Below are 27,471 nucleotides of genomic sequence, written 5' to 3'. Positions count from 1 at the left end.
TTCAGAAATATAAAAGATATCAATCAAATGGATCACAGATTAATAAGAAAGAGAAACATTCCTTCTATTGTCGGCTAATGTATTATCATTCCCAGTAAAATAATCGCAACAAATTTAATTTTTTTATATGCAATATCGCGAAAAATGCTTGAAACGAGAAATTTATTAAATTATTATTAATTACACAAACACTCTAGCTGTATTATTTTTGTGCGAGAATAGCGTCGCGTAAAATTTGTATAGGAATATATATTAATATTAAGTTGCATTTTTTGTAACTTAATTGTGCAGAATAGCATTTGATTGATTTCGAAGTATAATTATTGAGAATTATATTCAAGCAAAAGAAAAATTTTATGTTAATAAATATTTTTTACATTTTCAACGAACTCCTTGCTAATTTTACCGATAGTGTGAAAATGGATATAATTACATAGTACCCATTTCGAAAATGAGTATAGTGGCGGTAGTATACGGGCGATTTCGACGAAAATGGCCAAGCTGGCCCCCTCTTTTCTTCTTTTTCTCTTTTATACCATGGATTTTAGATTCAAAAGAGAAAGGAAACCCTCTCAGATTTCTTTCTGCTACAACGCATTGCGCAATAGTGCTTCGGACGCTCGTTCGACTTCGGCATGCGCAAGTCTCGACGAGTCTGGATTTACAATAAGTGTTTTAAGCCTTAAAAAATTGGCCAACTACAGTCGAATGCGAAGAGAATAATTGATTGTGATTCATCCATTCCTTATCGCTTAAGGCTTAAAAATCTATTGTAGATCCGGAGTAATGGAGGAGTATTCAACCAATAGGAGCCAAAATTTCTTTGTCCTCATTGGTAAAATTTCAATCTTTAATTTTAATCTTTAATGCATAGTCTGATTCCGGCCTAAGTTGAATCGAGGTTAAAGTTAATCTACGTTGGTGTAAACGGATATAAATCGGACAAAAAGTTAATCTGGGCCCCCTTCTTGAAAAGTATCGTATACAAAAAACTAGGGAAATACTATAGTATGCGTTACATAGACTATAGTACTTCCCTAGTTTTTCATATGCGATACTTTTCAAGAATAAGGGCCCTGCTCGATTGTCCACATCGGCAATTGGCCATTTAACATTAGAGAGTCGATTGTGTATTTCAAAATAAGGTGAAAATTACAAAAGTGAGCAAAGATTCCTAGGTATTGACCAATTAAATTATGAAAATTCTAGTGAATTTGTTCACTTTTGTAATTTTTACCTCATTTCAAGATACACAATCGAACTCCTGACTTTTTGATTTTTGACCTAGTGGAAAAACTCCATGCACACATACTAGTCACTATGAATGGCTGCGGTGGGAACCAATCGGAATATGATATGGGAAAATGGCCGGTTTCGAACGTGACAGCAATATTGATGTTGCGATTCACGGTTATTTGCATTTCGTTAGAATTGTTTGACAACTCGAGTGAAGATTACTCTCGTTTTTATTATAAAACAAAAAAATTTCATAAAAAATGATTCCAGTAATTATATTTTATAGGACATTATTAAATTAATTAAAATATCAAACTTTAATTTTCATGAAGTAGAATTATATTTCTAACCTATTACATAAAAATCTATTTACATATCGCGAATGTATTTTCTAGGCGTGCGATACTCTGAGAATCCTTCATTTGCCTCCACAACTTTCTGATGAGCGACGCGATGCATTATTACAGAGATATGGTGCGACCAAGACTAAAACGATACGACCATCCAGCAAGTATACAGTCACGTTTGCCAAATTCCTATCTCAACAATTAGCAGCAGAAGCACTGCTGCGTCTGCATCAGTTAAATGTCAGAGGACAATATTTGTCAGTTGAATATGCTAAGAAATCTATACCCACTGAACTTTCGGAGCAAGGCATCCAGCATAAAATATCAGTGAACAGTAACATGAAAATGGAAACTGTTAGTAAGTCTGATGTTCAAGCATTTCTACGGAAATTAAACAATTGGACAATGAATTATGAATTTAGTCAACCACCTCCACCAAATATAAGGTATAAATATATGATGCCGACAAAAAGTACAGTGGCAAGGATAGCTATACAATTGTTAACTCAGCCAGCTTTTTATACACAGGTAAACTGTCGGGTCTTTTTTGTTACAAGATCCTATTTTTATACAACTTTAATTGACATTATTACAGTTGTACGTGTATTCGTAGGTATTACACTTAATGAATAAGATGAATCTACCTCCTCCTTTTGAAGAATTAGAAATGGAATTTCCTATGCTTAGGGAAGTGTATAATATAGAGAAATACAAAGGTATTTAATAACAGAGGATACAGTAGACAGTCAATGTAATGTTACAAATGCTTTAAATAAAAGCATTTTTTGATTACTTAATTAGTAAAACTCATCCGATTGATCAATCACAATGCTACAAAACATTTATAGCGAGACTTCAATCACATCCAGAATAATGAGCAATGATCAGAAAAAAATTAAATAAATTCTTCCTGTTTAGATATATTCCACGAGCGAGTGAATGAAGAGGGATCGGAGGAAGAGGAGTCTGAGTTAGAATCAGATGGAGAAGGTAATACTCGACCTTTGGAAGTTATCCCTGTTAAAAGAAAAAGGCCGCAATCTACAAAACGTATAAAAATTCCAAAGTTTGTGAACCCTGCTAAACACATTCTGATATCTTCATCAACGCAAAAAGTGCTCAAGCCAGAAGATATGTTCGAGTCTGTTCAACGCGGGGAAACTAAAAATCTTAAGATTGAATTGAAAACTCTCGACAAATCATTGGAAACAACATCTGTTAATCGAGATAGTACTGTGACCATAGATGGTGGATTTGGTTTAATATTCCCAGCTAATAAAACTACTGAGGATGCAAAAGACAGTGAAGAGAATGCAGAAATGCCAAAAAATAAATTTATAACTTCAGAGGAATTGGCGACTAATAAGATCTCTGCTAACGATCAAAGATTGCTTCCTGTGTTCAAAAATTATCACCCGGGCAAACTTTCCAATCGCCTCTACATAAAAAATCTTACAAAGCAAGTCGAAATGAAGGATCTACATTATATTTATGAAAGATATGTTATTGCTGGATTAAAAGATACCGAAAATGAGTGAGTATTTTGCTAGTATTATTGTTGCTATTTACAATTTATGTTATCCTATAATGTCTTGATTAACATCTGTATTCTATCTAGATATGATGTACGTCTTATGCAAGAAGGCAGAATGAAAGGACAAGCATTTATCACTTTACAAAATGCTGTACAGGCAAAAATGGCTCTCGAAGAAACGAACGGATATATATTAAAAGATAAACCTATGGTTGTGCAATTTGCTAAAACTAATAGAAGTTAACATACATCTTTAATCTAATCTTAATAACTTATTTCATATCATAATTAAAATGTTAATTTAAAGATTTTGCTTAGAAAACAAATTGTTGCAATAAACAATGCAAACGTCCTTACATCAGACTTAAAGTAGTTCTACGTCAGTTTTATTCAACAATTAACAATATCTGATTTATATATTTCATTTGAGTAAGCATCCAACGTCATCTAAAATGTAAACTTTGATAATGACTTGTTTTTAAAGAGCAACAAATCTTGCGATTCTTTAAAAGTCCGGCGCAATTTATCTGAGCTAATAAATGTTAAAGGAACGGGACGAAAAAAAGTATAATTAAACCAGAATACCGATTAATACTTGTTTACGGCTTCTGAGTAGTCACCACAGTCATATTGAATCGTGAGAACGTCAGAAGCGAGAAATGATATGTTAATTTTTATTACATGCTATTTATAAATGAAGACAATTTGAATAAAACAAAATGGTGAGATTGCTTTAAACTATTTGTAAAAATGGACAAAAACTGTGTTCATTCCTCCCCCCCCCCCCTTCTGACAATCAGTAAAGGCGCGTGTGAAAATAAGCTACGCATGTACATTGAATAAAAGCACTTCATGTGTCTTTCATCACTTTTTACCATTATTTACTAATTGTCAGACGAGATAAGCACAGTTTTCAATTCATATTTACAAATGTTTTAAAGCAATCTCATCATTTTGTTTTATCCAAATTGTCTTTATTTATAAATGACACGTAATAAAAATTAACGTAACTTTATCATAATCATTATAAGATGAAAATATTGTTGAACGTGCAATTTTATATATTTTATATGACAAAATAGTAGAACAAATAGTCGTAAACATTTAACTTTTTTTTTTACCGGCTCAGGCAGTAAGCTGGAGCCAGCTTGCTGCCTGAGTCGATAAAAAAAAGCTAAATGTGTACGACTATTTGTACTGCTATTTTGTTATGATAGTACGACATAAGTATTACTATTTCTATAGATTGGTACTACACTGAATCAGGATTGCCAAGAAGGGTGTCCAGCGCTTTCGTTACCTTGGCGAATATTTCATCGACTGTTCCTTCCGCATTAATCTGAAAGGAAATTAATTAATTTATAATTTGTAGGATACGCGACGGTTGAGAATGAAAAAAATATATTACATATCTGAACTCACTCTTATAACTTTGTTTTCGTAATGTTTGACAATCTCGTTGTTTTTTGCATTAAATATCTCGATTCTTTTTTTTATTGTCTCCTCATTATCATCTGCCCTTTGGGACACAGCAGCACGCCCAAGGAGTCTCTTCTTCATAGTATCATTCGCTACATCGAAGAAGAGAATTAAGTCGACAGGACAAACCTGTGCAGCAACATAATGATAATTTAAAGCAGAAGATATATATAGTAAAGAGAAAAGGACTAGCTTACCTTTTCCTCGAAGAGAATTCCTTGATCCTTCTCACGAGGATAGCCATCGATAAGAAATCCAGTCTTTGTGGTTCCTTCCGCACGAGCTTTATCCATCTGTTCCTTTATGAGTTCCAGCACAATGTCCTGGCAAAACCACATGATCTTCACACTGAGAAAAACTGAGTTTGTTCGCGTAAGACGCGCGATATATATTTCTCTTTCTATTTTTTTTTTTTTTTCATTCTTTCAGCGCATACACAATTTCGATTTTCGGTCTTATATTTTTAATAATCATATTTATATTTTTTTATTACAGAATTTATACATATTTATATAGTTAAAAAATTAATGTAAATGCAAGTTAATTAGTTCTTGAATGGTAAAACCAATTAATGGAAATTTGCATATTACATACCGTTGGCACAAATAGTCCCTTGGACATCAGATCCTGAAGCGCCGCACCTCTTTCGCTGCCACTAGCAACTTCTGCTCTCAGTAAATCACCACTGCTCAAGTGAAGAAATCCATACTTTTCAATTATACGATCACATTGCGTTCCTTTGCCGCATCCCGGCCCACCAATTACCCAAATTGTTTTCATCTTCTCTGTATAACTTTCCTCTCCCCACAGCAAACACTAGACTAAAAATGGTGGACTATTTAAGTTTTCAGGAAAATCCAAGGGAGAAAGATTAGGAGATATATGTATATACAATATTTTCAATTAAAATTGTTGACTGACTCAAATGTGCTAATTTCAAATACTTTTTTAAATAATGAGTTTACAGATTTTTCAATTTTAAGGAACTTTCACATATAGTATATACATAAATGACTGATAAATTCATTTTTTTTATACGGGGTGTTAAAAAAAATCATTCAGCATTTCGAATGATTTCATTGAATACCCTACATTACGTACTTTCCTTTTTTATATTCATCGTTGTATGTTTTTATATTTGTATTTTACTTGTTTAATTATATTTGTTCATTTACATTTAAAGAATTTTTTTAATTTCTTGTGTGTATTGAAAATTCAAAAGATCTTTTGACATCCTAAACAATGTGAACCCCCGAGTAAAATTTCAAACGCGTATCGATTTCTCGCACGATTGTCCCCCACGAGACGCGCCTGCGCCCTCGAAAAAGCTCGTTGACATTTCCGGTACCTCATCACCTTGAACTTTCTCCAAATGTCTCACGGAGCCAAGTATAAAAGTGAAACATGAAAAATCGACTTCTTGTTTCCCTCGATTTATTTGGTGTTACCAAATAAAACGAACACATTAAATCACAAACTTTGTGAAAGCTTATTCTCATAAGCTTGTTTTCTAATTTAAATGAAAGAAAGTTGGAGAACAGGTTAAATTACAAAAATTGATTTCAAACACTTGCAAGAACCATTCTGACACAAACGATGATAATTTTAGCAATATCGGCCGATTTCGAGTGCGATTTAACTCACTCCTCGTCTCCGTTTGATTCTGGTCGAGGAAGAAAAAATAAATTGGCAACGGTATTGAAGCTTCTCGGTAAACCCGCCCGCGTATCGATTGTCGGGGATGTAGAGTTCAATGCAGAAACGTATGAGCGCGATAGAAGAGCGCGGGAATGACTGAAGAGCATTCGGCCCCGATCAAGTCGTTTTTCGGGATTACGTGATAATAGAGCTGCGTATTACACAATATCATAGGAGACAGAGACCTATACAAATATAGTAACGCTTAAAAATAAACCTGTGGCGAATGTAGGAACCCGTCTGTGTTGCAGAAGCTATAACTTACACTCTGGATCGCGCTTTACGTAACCGAAATATTAACAGTGTTAGAATGAGCCTTCGTGTTACATATAATTTCTAGAATCACGCAAATGAAAATTATCGTCACGTTAATTAATGCGATTTGAGTAAGGAATGTGAGAAAAGTTAACACATATACTTCTCGTGTAAGAGATTGTAAAATATGAATTACGAAAGAAATCGTTCGCTTAAATACCTCACTTTCTGGATGCGACTAATTGTGGGTGTTGCACATATATACGATGCAAATAACACAATTTTTAGACCCACGATCTTTCCCACGTAGCGTAATCGAACGCTAGATAAGATCAGTTTTTGAGAGAATAATTGTCGATCGAGTATCTTGAAGTATTTCAAGGATACGAGCGCTTCCTGAGGATGAGTCACTTCCTGAAAACATCGCGATGCAAATTGCGAGGCGGACGAGAAATGATATAAAGTCCGTGTTCCAAAATTCACTGTCAGCGCTGAAAATCTATAGTTTACGTCGCGCGTATTATACATTTTTAGCACTGGCAGTGAATTTCGCCATACTTACGTTTGTTCCTTCGCACATTTTTAGCGTCAAAACAGACGACATGATAGAAATTGACGATTATCAAGACGTCAGTTTTGATCACGTGATCTATTTTGACGCTGGAAATTAACGTCAGCATGAAAAGGTTTTTTTCCTTACATCTGTCACGTTTTGTCAAGGTGTATCTTATATATTTTAAAATAAAGTGAAAATTACATAAATGTGCAAATTTAATAGAACATTTATGATTTCATTGGTCATTATCTTGTAAATTTGTAATTTTGATTTCGTACATTTAAGGTACACAATCGACTCCCTGATTGGCTATCTGAGATGAAAATTGGACAAAATTGGTAGGAGCGGGGGGGGGGGAGCGCTATCGCAATTTTATACGATGCTCTAACCTCTCGAGAACGCATGTTTTTTGCTTGACATCATCGTCATCCTGTCGGCAATTGCGAAGCGTTAAAAAATTGATTCGCGGATAGCGCGTGTGATAAGAACTTTTGGTTGAAAAAAGAAAAGTTCCGAGATGGTAAGCTTTAATGCGAGAAACGCGAAAGTGTCATTAATCGCATCTATGAACTTTATCCATGTCGATCGTCGATCTCGTCTCCACGAAACACTCTCGAAACGACGCCTCGTGCATTATCTCGTGCCTCGCTTTTATATTTAATATATGCTCTTCGCTTTTATGATCGCTGCTTTTATTTAACATCACGTTCTCTCTTGGCAAGGGATACCTCACCAAATCAAAAGAGATATTCAGATCTCGCAGCTTTCGCGACTCGTCGCAGCCATCATGTAATCTGTTCTCTGGCTCGATTTTATAACCTTATATGGAAACTTATTTCGCGCTAAATCCTCCCCAAAAGAATTTGGACAAAAATTCGGGATATAAAATGTCTTAAAGATACTTTTTCGAGAATTGTGTAAAAGATATAAGACATTTTGAATTTGACGTTATTTGAATTTATTCTTGTTTATTAATTCCAGCAATCTTATGTTCATTTTTGCCAATAAAAAGGTTAACTTTAATTTTTAATTAATTTAATTTTGTTCCTTATCCTTTCTCAATTCTTAGAACTAGAAAGAGATAAAAAATAGGTTAAACCATGATTAAAGTTACTCTATATTGTGGTAGAAATGAGCATCAATGTGTGATGTAGAATGTAGATCTATGAATGACGTAGATTCCGATCTTCGTTTTTCTTATCGTTCAATAACTTGGCTTCAATTACAATTCTTTATAATTTATTTTTATAAACAAAAAAAATATTGGTGTCAGAAATGGGAAAATATGCGAGGGTATCTATGTACTTAAGTTGAAATGATTTAAATGTATCTATCATTGAATTTTTCTCTTATTGATTAAATGCAGCAACCTCAAATAATCCTACTGAAGGAAGGCACGGATACGTCTCAGGGAAAGCAACAAGTTATATCCAATATAAATGCGTGCCAGATAGTCGTAGATGCCGTTAGGACTACTCTAGGTCCTCGCGGTATGGACAAGCTCATAGTCGATCAAAATGGAAAGGGCACTATATCCAATGATGGTGCTACCATCCTGAAATTATTAGATATCATTCATCCTGCTGCTAAGACTCTTGTGGATATTGCAAAATCACAAGACGCTGAGGTAACAATTATTTTGTCATTAACATCGCATCCTTTGAAAACAATAGCAATATTTAGGCCGACGTGTTTTTTATAACACGTCGACTTGGAATAACGCAACAAGAATAACGTTATACTGGCAAAAATTCAGAGGATATATCAACTATATCTAGAACGTATAGACTGACAATTTCTTAAAGATTTGTAATTGTTTCACAAGCGTTCAAACAAATTTTATACGAAGGTAAAATAGGGTCAGCAAAGAAAAAAGAAATTATTGATTGAATATATTCTTTAATTATTTAACAGGTTGGAGATGGCACAACCAGCGTAGTTTTGTTGGCAGGAGAGTTTTTGAAACAAATGAAACCGTTTATAGAAGAGGGCGTACATTCGCGTATAATAATCAAAGCTCTTCGTCGCGCGCTTCAGATAGCTAAAGATAAAATTAATGAGCTAAGTGTCAAATTAGACAGACGCAATATAAACGAACAGATTGAGCTTCTGGAGGCATGTGCAGCCACAGCTATGAATTCCAAATTGATACATCAACAAAAGAATCATTTCAGTCAATTGGTTGTCAAGGCTGTCATGAAGCTAGATGAATTACTTCCTCTTAATATGATTGGTATTAAAAAGGTAAGCATATATGATCTTATATTTTATGAAAGATTTTAACATGCTGGCGTAATTAATTTTTGAGTGTAACATATTTAGATTTCTGGAGGCGCGCTGGAGGATTCGGAGCTGATTGAAGGAGTGGCCTTCAAAAAAACCTTTTCATATGCCGGATTCGAAATGCAACCGAAAAAATATGAGCAATGCAAGATTGCATTACTGAACATTGAGCTGGAATTAAAGGCCGAACGAGACAATGCCGAAGTGCGCGTGGACAATGTGTCAGAATATCAGAAAATTGTCGACGCGGAGTGGCAGATTCTCTATGATAAGCTTGATCAGATTCACAAGAGCGGTGCGAAAGTAGTATTATCCTCGTTGCCGATCGGCGATGTCGCAACGCAGTACTTCGCGGATAGAGATATGTTCTGCGCTGGTAGAGTACCTGACGAGGATCTCAAGAGGACGATGAAGGCATGCGGTGGTGCAATCTTAACAACGGTGCACGACATAAAGGACTCTGATCTCGGAAGTTGTCAGACTTTCGAGGAAAAGCAGATCGGTTGCGAGAGGTAATTAAATGATATCCATCATTCAACAATATCGATTGTAAGTCGATTGAGTCTGACATGATTTATAATTGTATCATTAGATTCAACTTCTTCTACGAATGTTCGCGAGCGAAGACGTGCACGTTTATCTTGCGTGGAGGTGCGGATCAATTTCTAGAAGAGACGGAGAGATCCCTTCATGACGCGATCATGGTCGTCAGACGCATGATAAAAAATGATGCAGTGGTTGCTGGCGGTGGTGCCATCGAAATGGAACTCTCCAAGACTTTACGCGATTACTCACGTACTATTGCTGGAAAAGAGCAACTTTTGATAGGAGCGATAGCGAGAGCTCTCGAAGTTATTCCGAGGTACGTTTGCTTTAAGATAACTTTCAATAAGTTACCTTTAAAACAGAGATTTAATTTTTTTAGAGAGAGATTCACTCTAAAAATGTTTAAGTATACATTGTGTTTTTATTCTTTGAATTTTTAATCCTTTAAGGACAGCGTCATTTATTTACTCTGTTACCTTCGGAATTTTGAATCTTTTTTTTTTATCATAATGAAAAAATATCTAAAATGGAAATAAAAATTTTTCACTATAAACTTTTTGTTATAATACAACTTTTGTACAATATAACAAACAGAGGAGCAGAAATCGAAAAATTTTTCATTTGATAGACAACTGTTTGTTCAGTGCCTCAAATATATTGTATATTGTACATAAACGCGCGCGTGCGTTTACAAGATGTAATAATTAATGAGAAATATCGATTTCAGGCAATTATGTGATAACGCTGGATTTGACGCAACAAACATTCTGAATAAATTGCGCCAGAAGCATCATAAAGGTTTGCAGTGGTACGGCGTTGATATAAATTCAGAAGATATCACGGATAACATGCAGTACTGCGTCTGGGAGCCGGCAATAGTGAAGATCAACGCATTGACTGCCGCTACAGAAGCCGCCTGTCTCATCCTTTCTGTTGACGAGACTATCAGGAATCCTAAGAGCAGCCAAGATGGCCCGCAACCTCCAATGGGACGTGGCATGGGCAGACCGATGTAATCTGTTTGTCTACTTAATTTCATCAAAACTAGAGATATCCTATGACACAGTCTGGCCACGAGCGATTTTGTCAAAATCCTCCGAGAGAGAGTAACTCTCTAAAACTTGTAGAGTGAATATCACTTTCAAGACTGGCTCAATTTTCACTCTTTAGAGTGAAATTCCACTCCAAAGAATAGTAGAGAATAGATATCATTTCTCGTATGTATGTTGTGTACTATCTCACTCTAACTCATACTGTTTCACTCTATGACTTTAATTACGATTATAGAGTAAGATAGTATATATACTACAGAGAAGAAATTGTATATGTCTTTTTCTCATATATTTTTGACAAAATTGCTTGTGCCCAGACTAGAATATTGGATCTCTAATCAAGACTATCTATAAAAGAACTATATAATGTGAAATAAAAGCATAGTTTATAAATGCGAGCATTATGTCGCATCTTTGCAGCCTTGTCTCTCGATATCTTTTGTACATGCTAATATTTATAACGAATCACAATGAGTTAACGGATTATTTCCTGTTTAAAATAAAAGCTTATTGTTCCTTAGACATGCAAAAGCACGTGTATTCACGAAAGTTTACATAAATAAATGTTAAGTGTCCTTAATTTTTTCCATCCATATTTATGTCTTCTTACCGAATACATCGAAATTCTTAAACTTTTTATCCCATTTTTCTTTCAAATTTTCGCGAATGATCGAAATTTTGAAGCACGGATTTCGTACAGTCGACAATTCGATTTCTGACATTTCTACAGGGTGTCCCAAAATTCGCGCTTTTAGAGTGCAGGATAAGATACTTTATGCTAAAACAACTTTTTCCTTTTGCAAAATTGCGTCTGACAAGTAGTTTTGCAGAAGAGCAGGTTGAAGTTACACGAATAAAGACAAAAATTATTTAACGAATGTAATTTTACTACAGAAAAAAGTACCGTTGTTCGTTTTAGCATAAAAAAACAAGTTTTTTCTTTATCAAAATTCCGTCCGATAAGTTACGAATAAGCGCAATTATCGGACGCAATTTTGCTAAAGGAAAAAGTTTGTTTTAGCATAAAGTACTCCGAAAGCGCTAATTTTGAGACACCCTGTATAGCTATTTGAATTGTTGCATGTTAAGTGTTTTTAAAGAAAGAAGAAGATAATTCGATTTGTACGATCAATAAAGATTCTCGTTCTTTCAATTTTTTAATCTGCGATTCCGAGAATCGTTTACAGAGGCGCTAATTACTTCTTGTCAAGATATCCACTACTCCTCCGATGAGGTAAATTCGGCCTTTGAGATTCAAATACGGCAGACTGTGATCGCAAAATAAATTAAAAGAGCGGACAATTCTACAGAAGATTCCAAAGAATATTACAAACTAAGTTTATTTTTTTCGTATATAGATTCGCTTATAAATTCTTTGAGCATTAGATTTTCTGAAGAAAATACAAATATTTTCAACTATTTTCGTTTATATCCATCCACGTTCAAAACCATAACCCGTGAGCAATGCAACTAGTTGGAGATTGATAGGAGTAATGACTTACTTAATGAAGGTATTGTGTGGCACAAAATAAAGTACAGGACACTGATATATTTACACTGGACGACATGCTTACTGCTGCTAAATTTGTACTCAAAATTCAAGCCATGCTTCTTAAATCGTTATCGTTGCCAGTCACGGCAGTAACAATAGAAAGATTGTTCAGCACTTTACGGCGAATTAAGATATGATTGCGTTCAACAATGTCTGAATCCAGAAAAAAACTATAAAAAATAAAAATTGTTTGTTTTCTTCTCATAGAACTCTAAGAATTTTTTCAGAATTTTTTATCAACTTTTTAGTACTGCATTTTCTTATTTTTATTATCATGAGAAAATACGTATTAAAAAATTCTGAAAAAATTCTCAGAACTTTATGAGAAGAAAATAAACAATTTTTGTCTCTTACAGTTTTTCTGTAAAGTTGATAGTATTTGAGAAAAAAATTATTAAAGACCAACATTCTGCCATTTTTAGTAATTAATATCTTGTTAACTATTGCGAAAATTGCAGAATAATATAAAACTTTTTTGTTCCCCTTGATCTATTGTACGCCCCCAATGCGGCGTTACTTAAGAGACACTCTGTATAAATAAAATTATTACATATCGCCATGTCCGCTAACCGATCGAATTCGAAATGAGGAGGGGTAGAGGGGGGGGGGAGGGGACATCGAACTCCTGCTTTCACCAACTTTCACGACGATCCGTTTGGTGGCCTTGTCCAGCTCTGCCGGCCGTCGACGAATTCGCGCCTTTGGCCTCGTCAACATTGTGGTCGACATTGTGCTACAATTATACTCTATAGCGAGGTCAATGCCAGCGACGGCGACGAGAGTGACGGAACAAGCAATGGCGGTCATGGATGGCGACGCGACGGCCACAATCTCGTAGTCACAGGTGTAAATACGAGATTCTTTTTCTCTCCTCCCCCCCTCCCCCCCCCGCTCCAGCTCGTCCTCTCCTGTCGTCCAGTCGGTGCGCGTCCAACGTCCGTGAAACGCCGTGAAACGCCGTGCGAGACATGTCACATCCTCCAAGACCACGATAACGATGGCATCGCCCGACAAGCCGCTCGACGGGATTGAATCACGTTTCGCACGTGCCGCTGACGAGACCGAATGGATCCCGTTGTCGCTGACATTGGTGGAGTATCCGCAAGGTCAGTACGAATGCACGGCGTGCATTCACTCTCTCTCTTATTGTCAGTATTACAGTATCACAAATTTTCACCTCGTTTCGTTACCGATTGTTTTACACACTGCTATGTAGACAAAAGCCAGGCATTTTGCTATTTGTTTATCATAATATTTAATTATATGCAGATGTTTATAGAATTTATAGAAATTGTTGTTATGTATTAAAATACCGAAGAATTTGTGAAATCATTTTGGATAAAAAGTTGTCAACATATGCTTATCAAAATATAAATAATAAGGAGCGTACAGTTATAATGCAAGATGTCTTAAGTGAAAGTCATATATTAAAAAATTTTTATAAAGTAGACGTTTCGGTCAAGTCTTGACCATTATCAGTACAATAAAATATAAAATGATGTATTACAAACATTAAAAAGAGTATTAACAATTATTTGCTAGTCCAGAATTGAAGATGACAAATTTACATTCGCTTATGAAATGAAATTTTATTGCGATATAGATTCCTTGTTACTTAAAACTTTATGAAACTTTGTGTGAAAAATATAATAATTGTTAATATTCTTTTTAATGTTTGTGTAACATCGTTTTATATTTTATTGTACTGATGATGGTCAAGACTTGACCGAAACGTCTACTTTATTATATTAAAAATTTTTAAATATATGACTTTCACTTAAGACATCTTGCATTGTGGCTGTATGCTCTTTATTATTTATATTTTGTATTTTTAAGCTTCTAAAAGTTTTTCAAAAATATGCTTATCAAACTATTTAATTTATACTACTAAGCTTTATATTCAATTTTTTGATGAAATTTAAGAAAAGACTTGTGTATTTGAAATTATTAAAAAATATCTATTTCTGACAATAATGTATGTTCATAAATTTTCAGGGGATATCTTTGGACATCTTTTGGCTGTAATAAGTCTAATGCCCTTTGCTATTATAACTGGTTTCATCACATTGATACTTTTTAGGAGGGATTTACATACTGTAAGTTAATTGTAATAATACATATAAACCAATTGTAATAACTTATATAGATTTAATTTATGTTAATTTATGTTCGCAAATATAACTTGTTCTTTAATTATAGATTGTATTTTTTATCGGAGTCGGTATCAATGAATGTATAAATTATGTATTAAAACACATGATTCGTCAAGCAAGGCCGATGAAGAGAGATGGCCTGTACGCCGAATACGGCATGCCGTCTACACATGCACAATTTATGTGGTTTTTTGCTGCATACGCAACACTTTTTATATACTTTAGGTAATGAAACATTACAAATAACTTCACAATCACATATCACTCTTGTCGATTTACTCATACGTTACTTTTTCTCTTGCAGGTTAAATTACAACTGTACGGTAACGGAGAGATTTTGGCGGACAATAGTAGCGATAGGATGCATCGTCACAGCTTTATTGGTAACTTACAGCAGAGTGTATCTGTTGTACCACTCCAACACTCAAGTAATTTGGGGTGCATTAATTGGGATTACACTGGGATCAGCATGGTTCATAATCATGCATATGATCCTGACACCGTTTTTTCCTATAGTAGTTTCGTGGTGAGTATCGGGAAATGACATAATAATGGTAATAATGGCTGCATTCAGCAGAGAAAAGTTTCGCAACTGTTCTAAAATTCTTTAGTACGATATTGGCCTTGCCCGTAGTTCCTCATTGGATCTAAATGTATAAACCAACAATATTAAAGAGTTTTACAACAGTTGCGAAGCTGCTTTCTCTGATGATTGCTGCTTAATATTAATATCATTCATATTATTCTAATCTTTGCTATTCTTCAGGCGAATATCAGAGTTTTTGTTGCTGCGTGATACGACGCTGATCCCTAATGTCTTGTGGTTCGAGTACACAAATATTCGTACGGAGGCTCGGGCACGAGCGCGAAAGCTATCGGCAATTGGAAGATCACATTGACAACCAGTTATGGTATCGGCCAATAAGCCGATAGCGTATAATAATGCCTTGATAACGAACGACTCAAAACATTAAACTAACATTCCTGCAATTGATTGCGTTGGAGGATTAATGCAAAAACACATTTGAAATATTCAATCCTCTTATCAGAGACGATTTAAGTTTCACAAATTCCAATATAAACGTGGAACCGATTATGAAATGATCGTCATTGCAATGTGATGCATCATCATACAATATTGTCGTTATTATGATAATTATTGTCTATTATTAGTACTAATACGATAATATTAAGCTGTTTTTAACGAGAAATAATTGGAGTAACGGCGCCGTCAAAACTGTGGCACAAGTGCGTATTGATTTGCGACTGCTGGAAGGATATTGCTGGGAAGAAAAAATAATGGATACGATCGTCACGCGTGTTGTAACAGATTGCTGGCATGGCCGAGATTATTAAAGTCATCAAATGCGTTTGCACGTTCAAGCACGATTGTATTTCTAGCGAGTTACAGTCTTTTTAAGGTCTCGCAAATTGTTCTAGGATACCGTTTTGTACCAACTCCCAAGAGGCATGTATCGCCTGCGTGCTAGATTCTCTCTCCATGTGTTCCTAATAATTAAGTAAAGAACGAAATAATGTGTGGGATGTACGCAATGTTTAGTTAAATAAAACTGAAGATTTGGAAACAGTCAAGAGGAAGCAGCTACGAGAAGAATCGATTCTCAATAAATCTGTTTTTGAATGAGCATGCAAGTGCTTCATTAGTGTATACCATTATGTGATGTTTCGCAGCGATTCATTCCAGCGTATTTACGAAAATTGGGATATTCATTCGATACATATTCACGACTCATACATTGTACAAGATATACATTTTTTTAGAAATGTAAGAGGGAGATCAGACTGGAGTACAATGGAGTATTATAGAAATTATTGAGTTAATAGAATTGATTGTATTAGACATAAAATTGCAATACAACGTTGTCTGACATGTTTGTATTCCAGGCGCGAATCTTGTTCATTGTCGAATCATCATTTATTACTGCCTGACGATTGTCATATCAGTCTTTTTCTATTTTTTTTTTTCCAGAGTTAATGACAATGTTTACAAAAATTTTAATTTTTCGAGCAGGGACGTGTGAAGACAACATTAATAATTAGTCGGATAGAAGTTAGCGGGCGAATATATATAGCTGTTATTATGTATATCTTTTTTCCTGAGGAGAAGGTTTGCATTTTGTTAATGGAATTTAATAAACGGCACATAAGCAGTGCATCGAACCTGATTTTGTGAAAATCTTGTATAGAAAAGAAGTCGTCTCATTTTACGACTTGGATTACATTTAATAAATATATTGCCACGTAACAATAATTTCTTTCAACAAAACCATTAAAAATGACACATCGCATGTATATGTAAATTTCGAAAATTATAGATAATGATACAATGGCACGCGGTATCGTGCGATATATATAATTTTGACGGACAAATGTAACGCGACCTTGTGTTCATTTATTTTAATTGGATCGATAAACAAAATGATTTGCAGATTAGTCGACAGGCATGAGGCACGAATATCTAGACATGATACGCCTGATTGAAAATTCCTAGTACCTCTACATTCCGGAAGTTGCTGAGGCATTTAATCCTACGACAAAGCACAGGGAGCGTGGGAGACACAAAAAGAAAGAGAAAGAGGTGGGTTGGGTGTTTGCTTGCTAAGGAAGGAGTTCTCGATCGCGTGAAAGATCTAATTCGCGAGGATGGATTTCAACGTGAAGAAGTTGGTGAAGGATGCGGGAGCCGCTCTAAGCAGGGTCGTGCAGGTGTGAAAACCCTCTTTTTTTTTTCTCTCCGTTTTATCCGGAAAGAGGATCTGGGATCCGCGTCGAGGAAACGCGACGTCGAACGCATTTCGAATCTGTTTTCGGCATTTGTCACTGATGACATTCAACGTCCGAAAGCAATGATCGAATACGTTTGCACGTCATTGGACGGTTTCCTTGGCCGTTCCTCGTTCTCGTCGAACTAGAATCCAATGTCATCTCGTTTAACCTAGATCCCTCGTCTCGACATGCAACGTCGTCAGTCGATACCAATGACGCTGCTCTTTAATCAAATGAAAACGCATCATCTTTCTCCGATGCTGTATTAGCATCGCAATAATGACGTGGACTTTAAATGCAAAATTGTATTTGTTCATTGGCAACTATATTTTAAGAGCATTAGAGATACTATATATTGAGAGCGTTGCTATATATTAGAAACGTTAGAAATTGCCAAGAAAATTTAAGATTAACATATTTGCTCTCTCATGTCTCTCAGATGACAGAAGAGACACTGGGTACTTCAGAAAAAACCGAGTTAGACGCGCATTTGGAACATCTAGCAGAAAGAGGAAATGCTACCAAAACATGGACGGAAAAGATATTGCGGAATATGGAAGCTGTGCTTACTCCAAATCCTGGTATTCAATTTGAATTAATTTAATTAGATTTGAATTTTGATAAAAACATCAATTGTCAACACTTTAACACGTTATTTAATAGAATCTTCTTTATGTATATTTCATTATTAATTCTAAGATGACATATTTTGCAGGTAATAGGATTGAAGATTTCTTTTATGAAAAAATTGATAAGAGGAGACCTAATAGGTTGAGCAATTTGGAATATGTAGGCACTGATATGATAGAAGCTGGAAATGATTTTGGTCCAGGGATAGCTTATGGTTAATGTCAAATATATTCTCATAAATATACACATATATGTATGATGCAAGAGAGCTTGATGTAAGATTTGATTTTAGGTAGCGCATTAATAAAAGTCGGCCAATGCCAGCAGAGATTGGGACAAATTGAAAGGGACTTTATAGGAACTGCTGCCAATTGTTTCATACAGCCTTTGAGGAAGTTCTTGGATGGAGAAATGAAAACCGTCAGCAAGGAAATGGCGATATTGGAAACCAAAAGGTAAAAATCGCTCATCTGTTATGTACATACTAAAAGTCTTATTAATCATGTTAAATGATTTTAATGTAGATTGGACTTGGATGCATGTAAAAATAGAGTGAGGAAAGCGAGGAGCATGCTGGGTCAACAGAGTGTAAGTATCGTTAATTGTCGATATCATTTAAAAATTGTTCTATACGTTTACGATGCGTTTTGTCCTCCACTGCTGCGATTTGTAGGAGTCCGGCATATCACCCGAAGTGTTGCTCGATCAGGTATTAATGCAATCGATAGTTTCGCTTGTTTTCTCAATTAAAAAAAATCCAAATCTATTGCGATCGCATTAAAGATTTTTATGGCTATCGTTTAGGCATATGTATTAAATTTTATAGATATTAAAGTAAAGTGCTAATGTTCTTGTCACGTTTTACGCATTATCATAATAGTCTCATAATCTGTATATACGTAAAAGCAAAAATACGGTAGTAACAATTGTTGAATCGTGAAGCGACACATAATCTTTCTTACGATATGAATCAATAGCGATAGCTACGTCTCATAGCTACAATCGTTTTAGTTTCCTGACTTCATCTTGGATAGCAGATACTAAAATATATATACAGAAAGTAATAAATAAAATGTACATATTGCTCACTCAGGCAGAGAGGGAGTTAAGGGTAGCGCAATCAGAGTTCGATCGACAAGCAGAAATCGTGAAATTGCTGCTGGAAGGTGTCTCGAGCTCGCAGGCTGGACATTTGCGATGCTTGCACGAATTCGTAGAAGCGCAAGCACGTCATTACGCGCAATGCCACGCCGTCATGCAAGATCTACAGCGTGACCTTGCCGGGTAAGTTGGTTGCTTTCACCACTTTTTGGCTTTCTTTTTTCTTTTAAAAATATTCTATCTACCTACTCTACTCAATCTGTATTTGGCACGTTATTGTCCTCATGCAGCGTATTGTTATTGCAACATTTCTGTACAGCTATCCTACTTTATGGTGATCCGAGTGAGTAATGTTTGACAAACCTTGAATGTTAATGAGTATGTTTAGATATCGATTCGTAAACTCCGCTTCTCCTTATAGCAATCGCGGGCATAGATTTGGACAAAAAGACATGATGAAATTTTTCATGATAAAAATCAGTCTCACTGTACAGAAGATGCAGTTTTGATGGTTTGACGAACATTACCTGTTACAGCTGGTTTCAACAACATTAATTAATTTTTACCTTTAATCGACTGACAGTAGAATTAAAGTTTCAAGATTGCTTGACCTCGGTGAAACCGTTGTGTGATCAATTATACCAGATCTAATGCCGACATGATTTAATTGCTTTCATATCAGCATCCTGTCCTGAACATTGTAACAATCGCTATAGTAATAGATGTAAATTGTTTTTTATTATCTATTTAATTACTCCTTGCTTCCTCGGCCTTCGTGCAATCTGTTGGAGCGTGTTCTCTCCCGCTACTCTCTATCTCTGCTTGCACGATTGGTAATTGCAGGGCGCGTCAACCGAGCCCTTTGCTGAGAGTCAACAGCGAGGAAGTGATCGAGCTAAATCCTTCGCCCACTCTCCCTCAAAATTCGTCCGTAACCGCCGGATCTGCCGCTTACGTTACCGCCACATTCGACACTGATACCAGTACAATTTAGTTTTCAACCCTTCGAATATGAATATTGACAGCTCATTACAAATTTCGAATCCAGTTGGCAATTCAATTAACGGATCTACGTTAACTATTACGCAATTTTCCCATTTTAGCGACGTTCGTTCAAATTACACGTACACGTTAAAAAGCTTGATTCCGATTGTCGCTTGATCGTTGCAGACTTGTTACCTATCAATAAATACTCTATAATGTTGTATAATTGTACATGCAATTGTATATTTAGATAAATAGGACGGATAAAGTACCTTTCTCGATAAATTTCTTTGTGAACGATTTACGGCGATCAGTGCGGTTTACATATCTTATCTTCATCTTCTTCTATACTACTACCTCTTATTATTCTTGTATTACCTTTCAAAAACAATTGCTTTAGATCGCCGTAACTCGGCCGAGAATGGCCATAATGGCATCAAAGGAAAATTAATTGATGCGCCATGTAACTAAACAACGACATAAATATATATACATATCATGCTTTTCTTGTTTTTATATTAGAATGTTGATATAATCTGCCTGTATTATGTACTACGGAGGAAAGAGTAAATTTTTCCATTCTTTCCATAATATCGGGGAATATCGGGGTAAACCATGTAATAATGCATGTAATTGAACCAGTAGAATTGAAAACACACGTGCTCGCAAAAGAACTAATTTGCCGAATAAAAAATTTCTTTAAATTCGATCTTTTTAAATTGCATGTATACTGATCTAATTCACCACAATCGAATACTTATTATTTCGCTCAATGTCAAGTAACGACTACGTAGAGTCCCGTGGTGAGTGTGTGCCTGATTATAAACATGAAACGATATTTCAATATATTCACATTGTATGGCAGTGTATGATCCTCGTAAAAAGTTGCTTATAAATTCAGTTGTGTCTCCTATCCTAACGTTTCCCTCGTACACGAGTTTATATTATACATAAGATTATAGCACTATAAATTCACTTATCGTTTACCTACCCAGCCTATCTGGGGGTCCCTATTACACCACTCCACCAGCCACCACCAACGCACTAGCCGAGAACGGTCAGGACAGAGCAAGAGTGTTGTGCAATTACGACGCGAGGGATCCTAGCGAGCTAAGCGTCATGCAGGATGAGGTAACGAAGTTTGTGATTTAGGTACTCAACAGCATGTTTGGCGATGTCTCGAGCGAAGAGCATGAATCTGTAGTCGGGTTAAGTTACGGTACTGTAAGGTCACCTACTTATAGTCTTTGTTTTTTTTAATCACTTTGTATAAATATGTATTGTAGAGAGATTTTCTTTTGTATTTCCTTCGGACCATCGTGTAAGACTCGTTTTAGGCTTAAATCTTTCGGGACTATCGCCGATTTTCAATTCTCGACCTAGGCTTGAGGAAAAAATTCATACCCGACGCGTCCAGAGAGGTCCCTGTCCCGAAAGGATTAAGATACCCGAGATGTTGAACTTTTAATACGCGTTATAGAGTTAAGTATTTGTTATTATAAGTACACGTTTCAAATCGCGAGACGCTCATATATACTTGCATAACTTTAAGAGCTCTCTGTTAATACTAACAACATTGTACTGATGCATTTATTTTCAAGCAGCTAATATGTTGTTAACCTGCAAGATATTAGATATTGTTTCTCGAAGGAAAGCTTGAAAAATTCGTATTCTCATGTATTGTCAGAAAAACAAAAAATGCTGAAATTTACTATAATATTCCTGCAATGCATTAATATCAATACAAAGACAATTGAAAACATCACCTTTGCAATAGACACTCGCTAAAACGGAAAACAAGGACAGTGATAACTTTTAGCAACATTAATAATACATAAACATTGTTCTGCAAAGTTTTGAGAATATCTGAATATGAATATTTCAGCAATTCTTTAAAAAAATAATTTCTATCTTACGAATTGCAAAACATAATACGAAATATCGATTAATCAAGTAATTCGTCTTAAAAAAAAATCTATTTATCTTCATAAGATTAGCAATTATATCTGCATCCTAATTGTACACACTGATTTGTATTATATTGTGCATGCTAGACATATATTATAATTTTCAATTAGTTTGAATTTACGTGAGTTTTGTTACATTTCTTTTTTTAATCGATGTGTCGTTAATATCACGTATTAGATTCACGTTTTCTCTGCTATAGATTTGTAAGATGACAAGAATACAGGTCACATCGCGAACGTCTAGAATCGTAAACATACTTGTGCGTGACGAGTTATTGTATATTTATTCAAATTGTGCATGTTCAAGAAATGCCTACCGTTTTACTTTGTTACGAGCATTTTATTTATTGTGTCACGACTATCGTATTTTTCATATATTGTTTTGTACGCTTATTTCGATGTATATCTATAGTGACGCTATATATAATGCGTGCTTGTATATTATAATCAATACGATGTACTAATTAAATTATGTAAAGTTATACTTTAATAAATTGAATATCTTGAGAAAAAGAAAGACAGAAGGTATATATATATTTTTTCTAGGTAATTGGTATTTACAAAATTCCCGATGACGACGATTACTTCATGGGAATTAGAGGCAATCAACAAGGAAAGGTGCCCAAAGTATACGTGGAAACGCTTATAATACATCATTAATGCACTTAAAAGCTATCGTCTATTGTCAATTGCATTTAGAGTCAATTTAGCGCACTGCTCTCTCGCGAAGTTTTATTTTCCGCTTGAATTAGTCAAAATAATGGCTATCTTACTTGGCTTGAAAAGTGATTCGTTATTTCAGGACCAAGAGATTAATCCCCATTTAATTAAATAAATCACTAATCTATGACTAAAGCATACAACACGATGGAATTTATTCTTGTATTCAACATTGTGCCTCTTGACCGTTATGGTTTTTCTTTTCACAATTGATCAAGTGGTCGAATAAAAACATTTACGTTTAAAGATTTATTATTAATAGTACATAATATGTATATATAAAAGTTTACTTCTTTTTCGACACACCGACCGTGCGTCCACGACGACCTGTAGTCTTGGTGTGCTGACCACGTACACGGAGACCCCAGTAGTGACGCAGTCCTCTGTGAGCACGGATTTTCTTCATCCTTTCCAAGTCCTCACGGAGTTTAGAATCTAAGTTGGCACTCGTGAGCTGCAAAATAATACAAAGTTTTCAAGATACCGTGACTATTAACATTTGCATAAGATTAGATGTATATAATTTGATCTCTGTTGCACTCGTACCTGTTACTTGATATAGTAAGGAATACTATAAAGCAATAAAAATATACAGCAGTGCAGTTGCTATTGCACAATCTACCAGCTGAAGGTACAATGAACATATGCACGATCAGTCGTGAATTTGTGCAATGGAATTTTCACAATGTATTACAATAGATAAATAATTGTTATCCAAGTTACTGTTATATCTTTACATCTTTATGCTAGTCGAATTTCAATACATTATTCGGATCTAAAATTCCATGTTCGTAAAACTTTTCTCCAAATGTATGATTTTACATTTTTCAACAATAAAACATGTGTTTCAGAATATAATCCCTTTTTTTTTTTAAAAAAAGGAAACAGATGCATACCTGTGAGTACTTTCCATCGACGATGTCCTTCTGTCTGTTAAGGAACCAATCGGGAATTTTGTATTGTCTGGGATTAGCCATAATGGTGACAATTTTCTCAACCTAAAAGCATTTTGGATACGTCAGTATTTTTAAGATGTTTCACAAATGTAGAACGGCTAAACTTACTTCTTCTTCCGAACATTCTCCAGCTCGCTTGTCCAAGTCAATATCTGCCTTTTTCAAGACGATATTGGCATAACGCCGACCAACACCTTTGATCGCAGTCATAGCAAACATGACTTTCCTGTTGCCGTCGATGTTCGTGCCCATGACACGAAGAATGTGCTGGAATTTCTCAGGAATGACGAGCGACTGGAAAACAGAAGCATGCCATCATGATTATGTATATACGTAAAACTAACCTCAATCACGACGCGCGACACATCGCGAACAGTTGAACGAATTTTTGACTGCTGAATGGAAATCGTCGAATCTTTGCGATTATCGCGAAATATCACGAAGCACGCTCAACCAACAAAAAACTTTAAGTCGCGAAATAAGCCGCGACATAACCTCAAAACGTCGGTTGGTTCGTTTGTTCCGCATTTGTTAAAATATTTCGGAGATATATTCGGAAACGACAAATTTATCATCTTATTGGAGTGTTTGATGCGTATCACACAAGATTTCTTCGAAAAAAATGGATTTCAGAAGGAATTCGCGTGACACTCACCATCTTGCTGTAAAGCTTGACACCGAAAGACGGAAGTAGGAATGAAGAGTCATAAAACCGGAAGCGACTCAAACAACCGCCATACCAGGACTCCAAGCTTTGTATCGATTGAAAATGACTAGAGAGGTTTCTCTCTGATTGGACGCATTTTTTTTTCGTGATGGCGCCGAAATATCGCTCGTACACTACCGCCAGTACATTCATTTTTAGTTTGGGAACTATGTGACAACATATATTTTCTGACACTATCGATAAAATCGTATCGTCGAAAGTAGATATGGTTCATCTCTGTACTCGCAGAAAGCGTACGATTTGATGAAAATTTAAATTTATTGAATTACCGGATAATAAAAGATTAAAATAATAAATATTCTTTTTTGTATTTTAAAATACATATTTTTAATAAAATTGTTTTAAATGCGACCAACTCCTGACTAAAAAGGCTTATTTAAAACAAAAGATATAAAATAAGACTTTATATTACATGAAACAAAGTATAATCCAATTTCATCATGTAATTAATTAAATAATTTGTCATATCGATTTTTTCGAAACTTAGCTGCAGTTTAGATTTAGAAGCGCTCATTTAATGTAATTATATCGTGGTACCATTTGAAAAACATATATTTGACATTTATTTTATAATTTAAAATATTTCGTATCAACCGATCGCTGACAAAAGGCGAGAGATAAAAAGTTTTTACTTATAGTGTGGTTCTTTTTTTTTTTAAATTGATCACGTAAAATATTTCTGATATTCCAACATTATATCTCAATTTTTATTGTTCACTCTGTGATGGATTTACAATTAAATAAAGATTAATGATATTCAAAAGTAACAAAAAGCCACAAGGCGTCAATCTTTCTTTTGTTAAAAATGTATTGTGTACACTGCGCGGACTTTGTGTAATATAAAGCTATTACAAATTAACAAGTACTAATTGTAACATAATTAAAATACGTAAAATATTTATGAGCGTGTATGTGTGTAATGAATCTAAAAAATAAAGCAAAAACCGTACAACCCAGCAAACGAGAATGGATTAAAATGGATTAAAATTTTTTTCCATCCGAATGTTGCATTTTAAATAACGAATACTTTAGATTAGATTCAATTGGATGCAATTGGATTGAAAAACTGCATTTCTTATTCAAAATTTTGAATTGAACAGTATTCACAATGCATAGAAAAAGCTGATATTAGTTTTAGATTAAAAGGCATAGAGCATGCTCCATGCAATTCTTATAAATGAATAAAAATGCATTTAGAATTGAAAAGCATTCATTTTAATATTCGTAAATCAATATTTCTGAAAATCTAAATCTATTTTAATTCATTTCAATCCATTCTCGTTTGCTGGGGGGCAAAATAAATAATAAAATATAAATTTTTTCCCATTATAGTTCGAAATATAATATACTAATTAATCAAGAAATGATAAACTCTTACTTAAGACACTGACAAGATAAATTTTATTCAGATTCTTTAATACAACCAGTGATGTCAATAATTCTTCAAATTTATATCTTCGCGACCTACTCTTGATAATCATAAAGTGTACCTAGGGTCGGTAATCTTGGTATCTCGTATATCGATTAGCAAAATTTATCGTTTAGCTTATAAGTTATTAAGTTAACTAAAGATGTCGCCACCAATTGAAAGTATGGCCGGTATGCATTAGTGTTTCTATAATCTAGTATGCACATAATATCTTAAGATTTTCAACTATATAATTAATGCTCAAGGCGCTAATATGGCTCTCTGATTGTGTGAATCCTACATATAGATCCGTCCGGCGTATTTTTTTCATACTTTGCACCGATAATAACGACAAGAAATTGTATATCACCGACGAGATACTATTAAAGACCGTCAAAAAAAGAAAAACTGGGCAAATTTTCGGCGGTATAAAAAGGGCCCCAAGGACCCTTTAACAAGGTAAGTAAGTTGCAATTTTATTTTAATATTCTGAAACTATAATTCATATATACTTCTTAGCTTTTGAATATGAGATCATTAGTATCTAAAATATAACTTTTATAAAACAAACAGTTTGAATTCTTACCGATATGTAAAATGAAATTTATACATTCAATATCGAATACTAGTACAATATCCTGAAATGAGAGAATTATCGTTTTATAATAGTATATGCATGTATATGCATATGTATATGTAAATGTATTACAATGAGATGTGTCGATATCTCACAGATTGTATGTATGTATTATAAATTGTATGTAAGTCACACATTTAATCGATAATCAACGATTTTCACCCCAGTATTCTACTTTTAACATTACAAATGCTTCAAAGCATTCACACTGATCACAATTATAAAAAAGAATTTTAACTAATTGACCAATGAAAAGAATGCTTCAAAATAGTGTATAGCCTCTCAAATCAACACCGTAGCCTGTGCCACCATTCTGTTCTGAGAGGCATGCTACGCACAAAAGATACTTTACGAGATTTTATATCCGAGAGAACTGAGGAATGAGGATAAAGTAAAGTTTCGCAGCGGGAGAATAGGAGGAGAAAAGAGAGACTCGGCCTTCCTGTGGGGTCGTAAAGCGGGGAGAATGTCGTCTTTAAAATGGCGTGACAGGCCTGTGATGACTTCCAACGAGCCCGTCCAATGGCGAAATAACATAAACGAAGGGAAAAAGATAATTCCGAGAACATTGGAAAAAAAAAATTACTGTGCTATCTGAATAATGAAACATTATTCTGGTGGTAGATGTTAGACCGAAATAAGAGAATACGCAAAAAATTGACTTGGTCTCTTGTATATTAAAAAAGATACCCAGTAAGAAATGATTCGTATGCCTGAATTGATGTCAATACGATATCGATAATTTCAATGTCAATTAAATGTCGGCTCGACATCTAATTTTAATGGTCATTTCTCACTGAGATCAGGTATTTACTGCCGTTGTGATTGCCGATTATAAATCTAGATTACATTCCATAACGTTT

The 27,471-nt window shown here is 34.8% G+C and overlaps 6 protein-coding genes across 13 annotated transcripts; 4 read left to right on the top strand and 2 right to left on the bottom strand.

Annotated features, from left to right (window-relative positions):
• The first annotated feature begins 1,377 nt into the window (after nucleotides 1–1,377).
• On the top strand, nucleotides 1,378–3,827 carry LOC108747349 (RNA-binding protein 40). Its single transcript, XM_018484753.1, has 5 exons — nucleotides 1,378–1,505; nucleotides 1,632–2,111; nucleotides 2,197–2,299; nucleotides 2,502–3,117; nucleotides 3,202–3,827. The coding sequence occupies exons 1-5, from the start codon at nucleotides 1,497–1,499 to the stop codon at nucleotides 3,359–3,361; spliced, it is 1,368 nt and encodes a 455-aa protein (XP_018340255.1). The 5' UTR covers nucleotides 1,378–1,496; the 3' UTR covers nucleotides 3,362–3,827.
• Nucleotides 3,828–4,148: 321 nt separating this feature from the next.
• Nucleotides 4,149–6,980, bottom strand: LOC108747356 (adenylate kinase isoenzyme 1). Of its 4 annotated transcripts, none has more exons than XM_018484772.1 (5): nucleotides 6,770–6,980; nucleotides 5,191–5,417; nucleotides 4,794–4,919; nucleotides 4,540–4,725; nucleotides 4,149–4,456 (listed from the first exon to the last, which is right to left on the bottom strand). In XM_018484772.1, the coding sequence occupies exons 2-5, from the start codon at nucleotides 5,374–5,376 to the stop codon at nucleotides 4,370–4,372; spliced, it is 585 nt and encodes a 194-aa protein (XP_018340274.1). In that variant the 5' UTR covers nucleotides 5,377–5,417; nucleotides 6,770–6,980; the 3' UTR covers nucleotides 4,149–4,369. The 4 variants fall into 4 exon arrangements, with proteins under 4 accessions (XP_018340274.1, XP_018340275.1, XP_018340273.1 ...); XM_018484773.1 differs by lacking the exon at nucleotides 6,770–6,980 and adding an exon at nucleotides 6,512–6,590; XM_018484771.1 differs by lacking the exon at nucleotides 6,770–6,980 and adding an exon at nucleotides 6,241–6,455.
• Nucleotides 6,981–7,495: 515 nt separating this feature from the next.
• On the top strand, nucleotides 7,496–11,595 carry LOC108747465 (T-complex protein 1 subunit eta). The gene is made up of 6 exons (XM_018484953.1): nucleotides 7,496–7,625; nucleotides 8,472–8,732; nucleotides 9,020–9,349; nucleotides 9,428–9,900; nucleotides 9,981–10,250; nucleotides 10,662–11,595. Exons 1-6 carry the CDS (start codon nucleotides 7,623–7,625, stop codon nucleotides 10,948–10,950), a joined length of 1,626 nt encoding a protein of 541 aa, XP_018340455.1. The 5' UTR covers nucleotides 7,496–7,622; the 3' UTR covers nucleotides 10,951–11,595.
• A 1,548-nt stretch (nucleotides 11,596–13,143) lies between these two features.
• On the top strand, nucleotides 13,144–16,467 carry LOC108747468 (dolichyldiphosphatase 1-like). Its single transcript, XM_018484959.1, has 5 exons — nucleotides 13,144–13,644; nucleotides 14,534–14,634; nucleotides 14,738–14,916; nucleotides 14,996–15,217; nucleotides 15,458–16,467. The coding sequence occupies exons 1-5, from the start codon at nucleotides 13,536–13,538 to the stop codon at nucleotides 15,588–15,590; spliced, it is 744 nt and encodes a 247-aa protein (XP_018340461.1). The 5' UTR covers nucleotides 13,144–13,535; the 3' UTR covers nucleotides 15,591–16,467.
• A 635-nt stretch (nucleotides 16,468–17,102) lies between these two features.
• LOC108747466 (endophilin-B1) lies at nucleotides 17,103–22,922 on the top strand. 5 transcript variants are annotated; one of them, XM_018484954.1, is made up of 9 exons: nucleotides 17,103–17,418; nucleotides 17,918–18,059; nucleotides 18,194–18,322; nucleotides 18,401–18,563; nucleotides 18,633–18,696; nucleotides 18,782–18,817; nucleotides 19,202–19,392; nucleotides 21,189–21,324; nucleotides 22,707–22,922. In XM_018484954.1, the coding sequence occupies exons 1-9, from the start codon at nucleotides 17,356–17,358 to the stop codon at nucleotides 22,818–22,820; spliced, it is 1,038 nt and encodes a 345-aa protein (XP_018340456.1). In that variant the 5' UTR covers nucleotides 17,103–17,355; the 3' UTR covers nucleotides 22,821–22,922. The 5 variants fall into 5 exon arrangements, with proteins under 5 accessions (XP_018340456.1, XP_018340457.1, XP_018340460.1 ...); XM_018484955.1 differs by lacking the exon at nucleotides 18,782–18,817 and having other exon boundaries at nucleotides 17,104–17,418; XM_018484958.1 differs by lacking the exon at nucleotides 21,189–21,324 and having other exon boundaries at nucleotides 17,105–17,418; nucleotides 22,707–22,784.
• Nucleotides 22,923–23,118: 196 nt separating this feature from the next.
• LOC108747469 (40S ribosomal protein S18) lies at nucleotides 23,119–24,663 on the bottom strand. The gene is made up of 4 exons (XM_018484960.1): nucleotides 24,492–24,663; nucleotides 23,945–24,130; nucleotides 23,777–23,878; nucleotides 23,119–23,334 (listed from the first exon to the last, which is right to left on the bottom strand). The coding sequence occupies exons 1-4, from the start codon at nucleotides 24,492–24,494 to the stop codon at nucleotides 23,167–23,169; spliced, it is 459 nt and encodes a 152-aa protein (XP_018340462.1). The 5' UTR covers nucleotides 24,495–24,663; the 3' UTR covers nucleotides 23,119–23,166.
• Nucleotides 24,664–27,471: the final 2,808 nt, after the last annotated feature.

This window comes from Trachymyrmex septentrionalis, unplaced genomic scaffold (genome assembly GCF_001594115.1).
Source record: "Trachymyrmex septentrionalis isolate Tsep2-gDNA-1 unplaced genomic scaffold, Tsep1.0 scaffold2, whole genome shotgun sequence".
Taxonomy (NCBI): Eukaryota; Metazoa; Arthropoda; class Insecta; order Hymenoptera; family Formicidae; genus Trachymyrmex; species Trachymyrmex septentrionalis.
The sequence above is the reverse complement of the archived record's forward strand: the minus strand, read 5'-3'. Positions and strand labels throughout refer to the sequence as shown.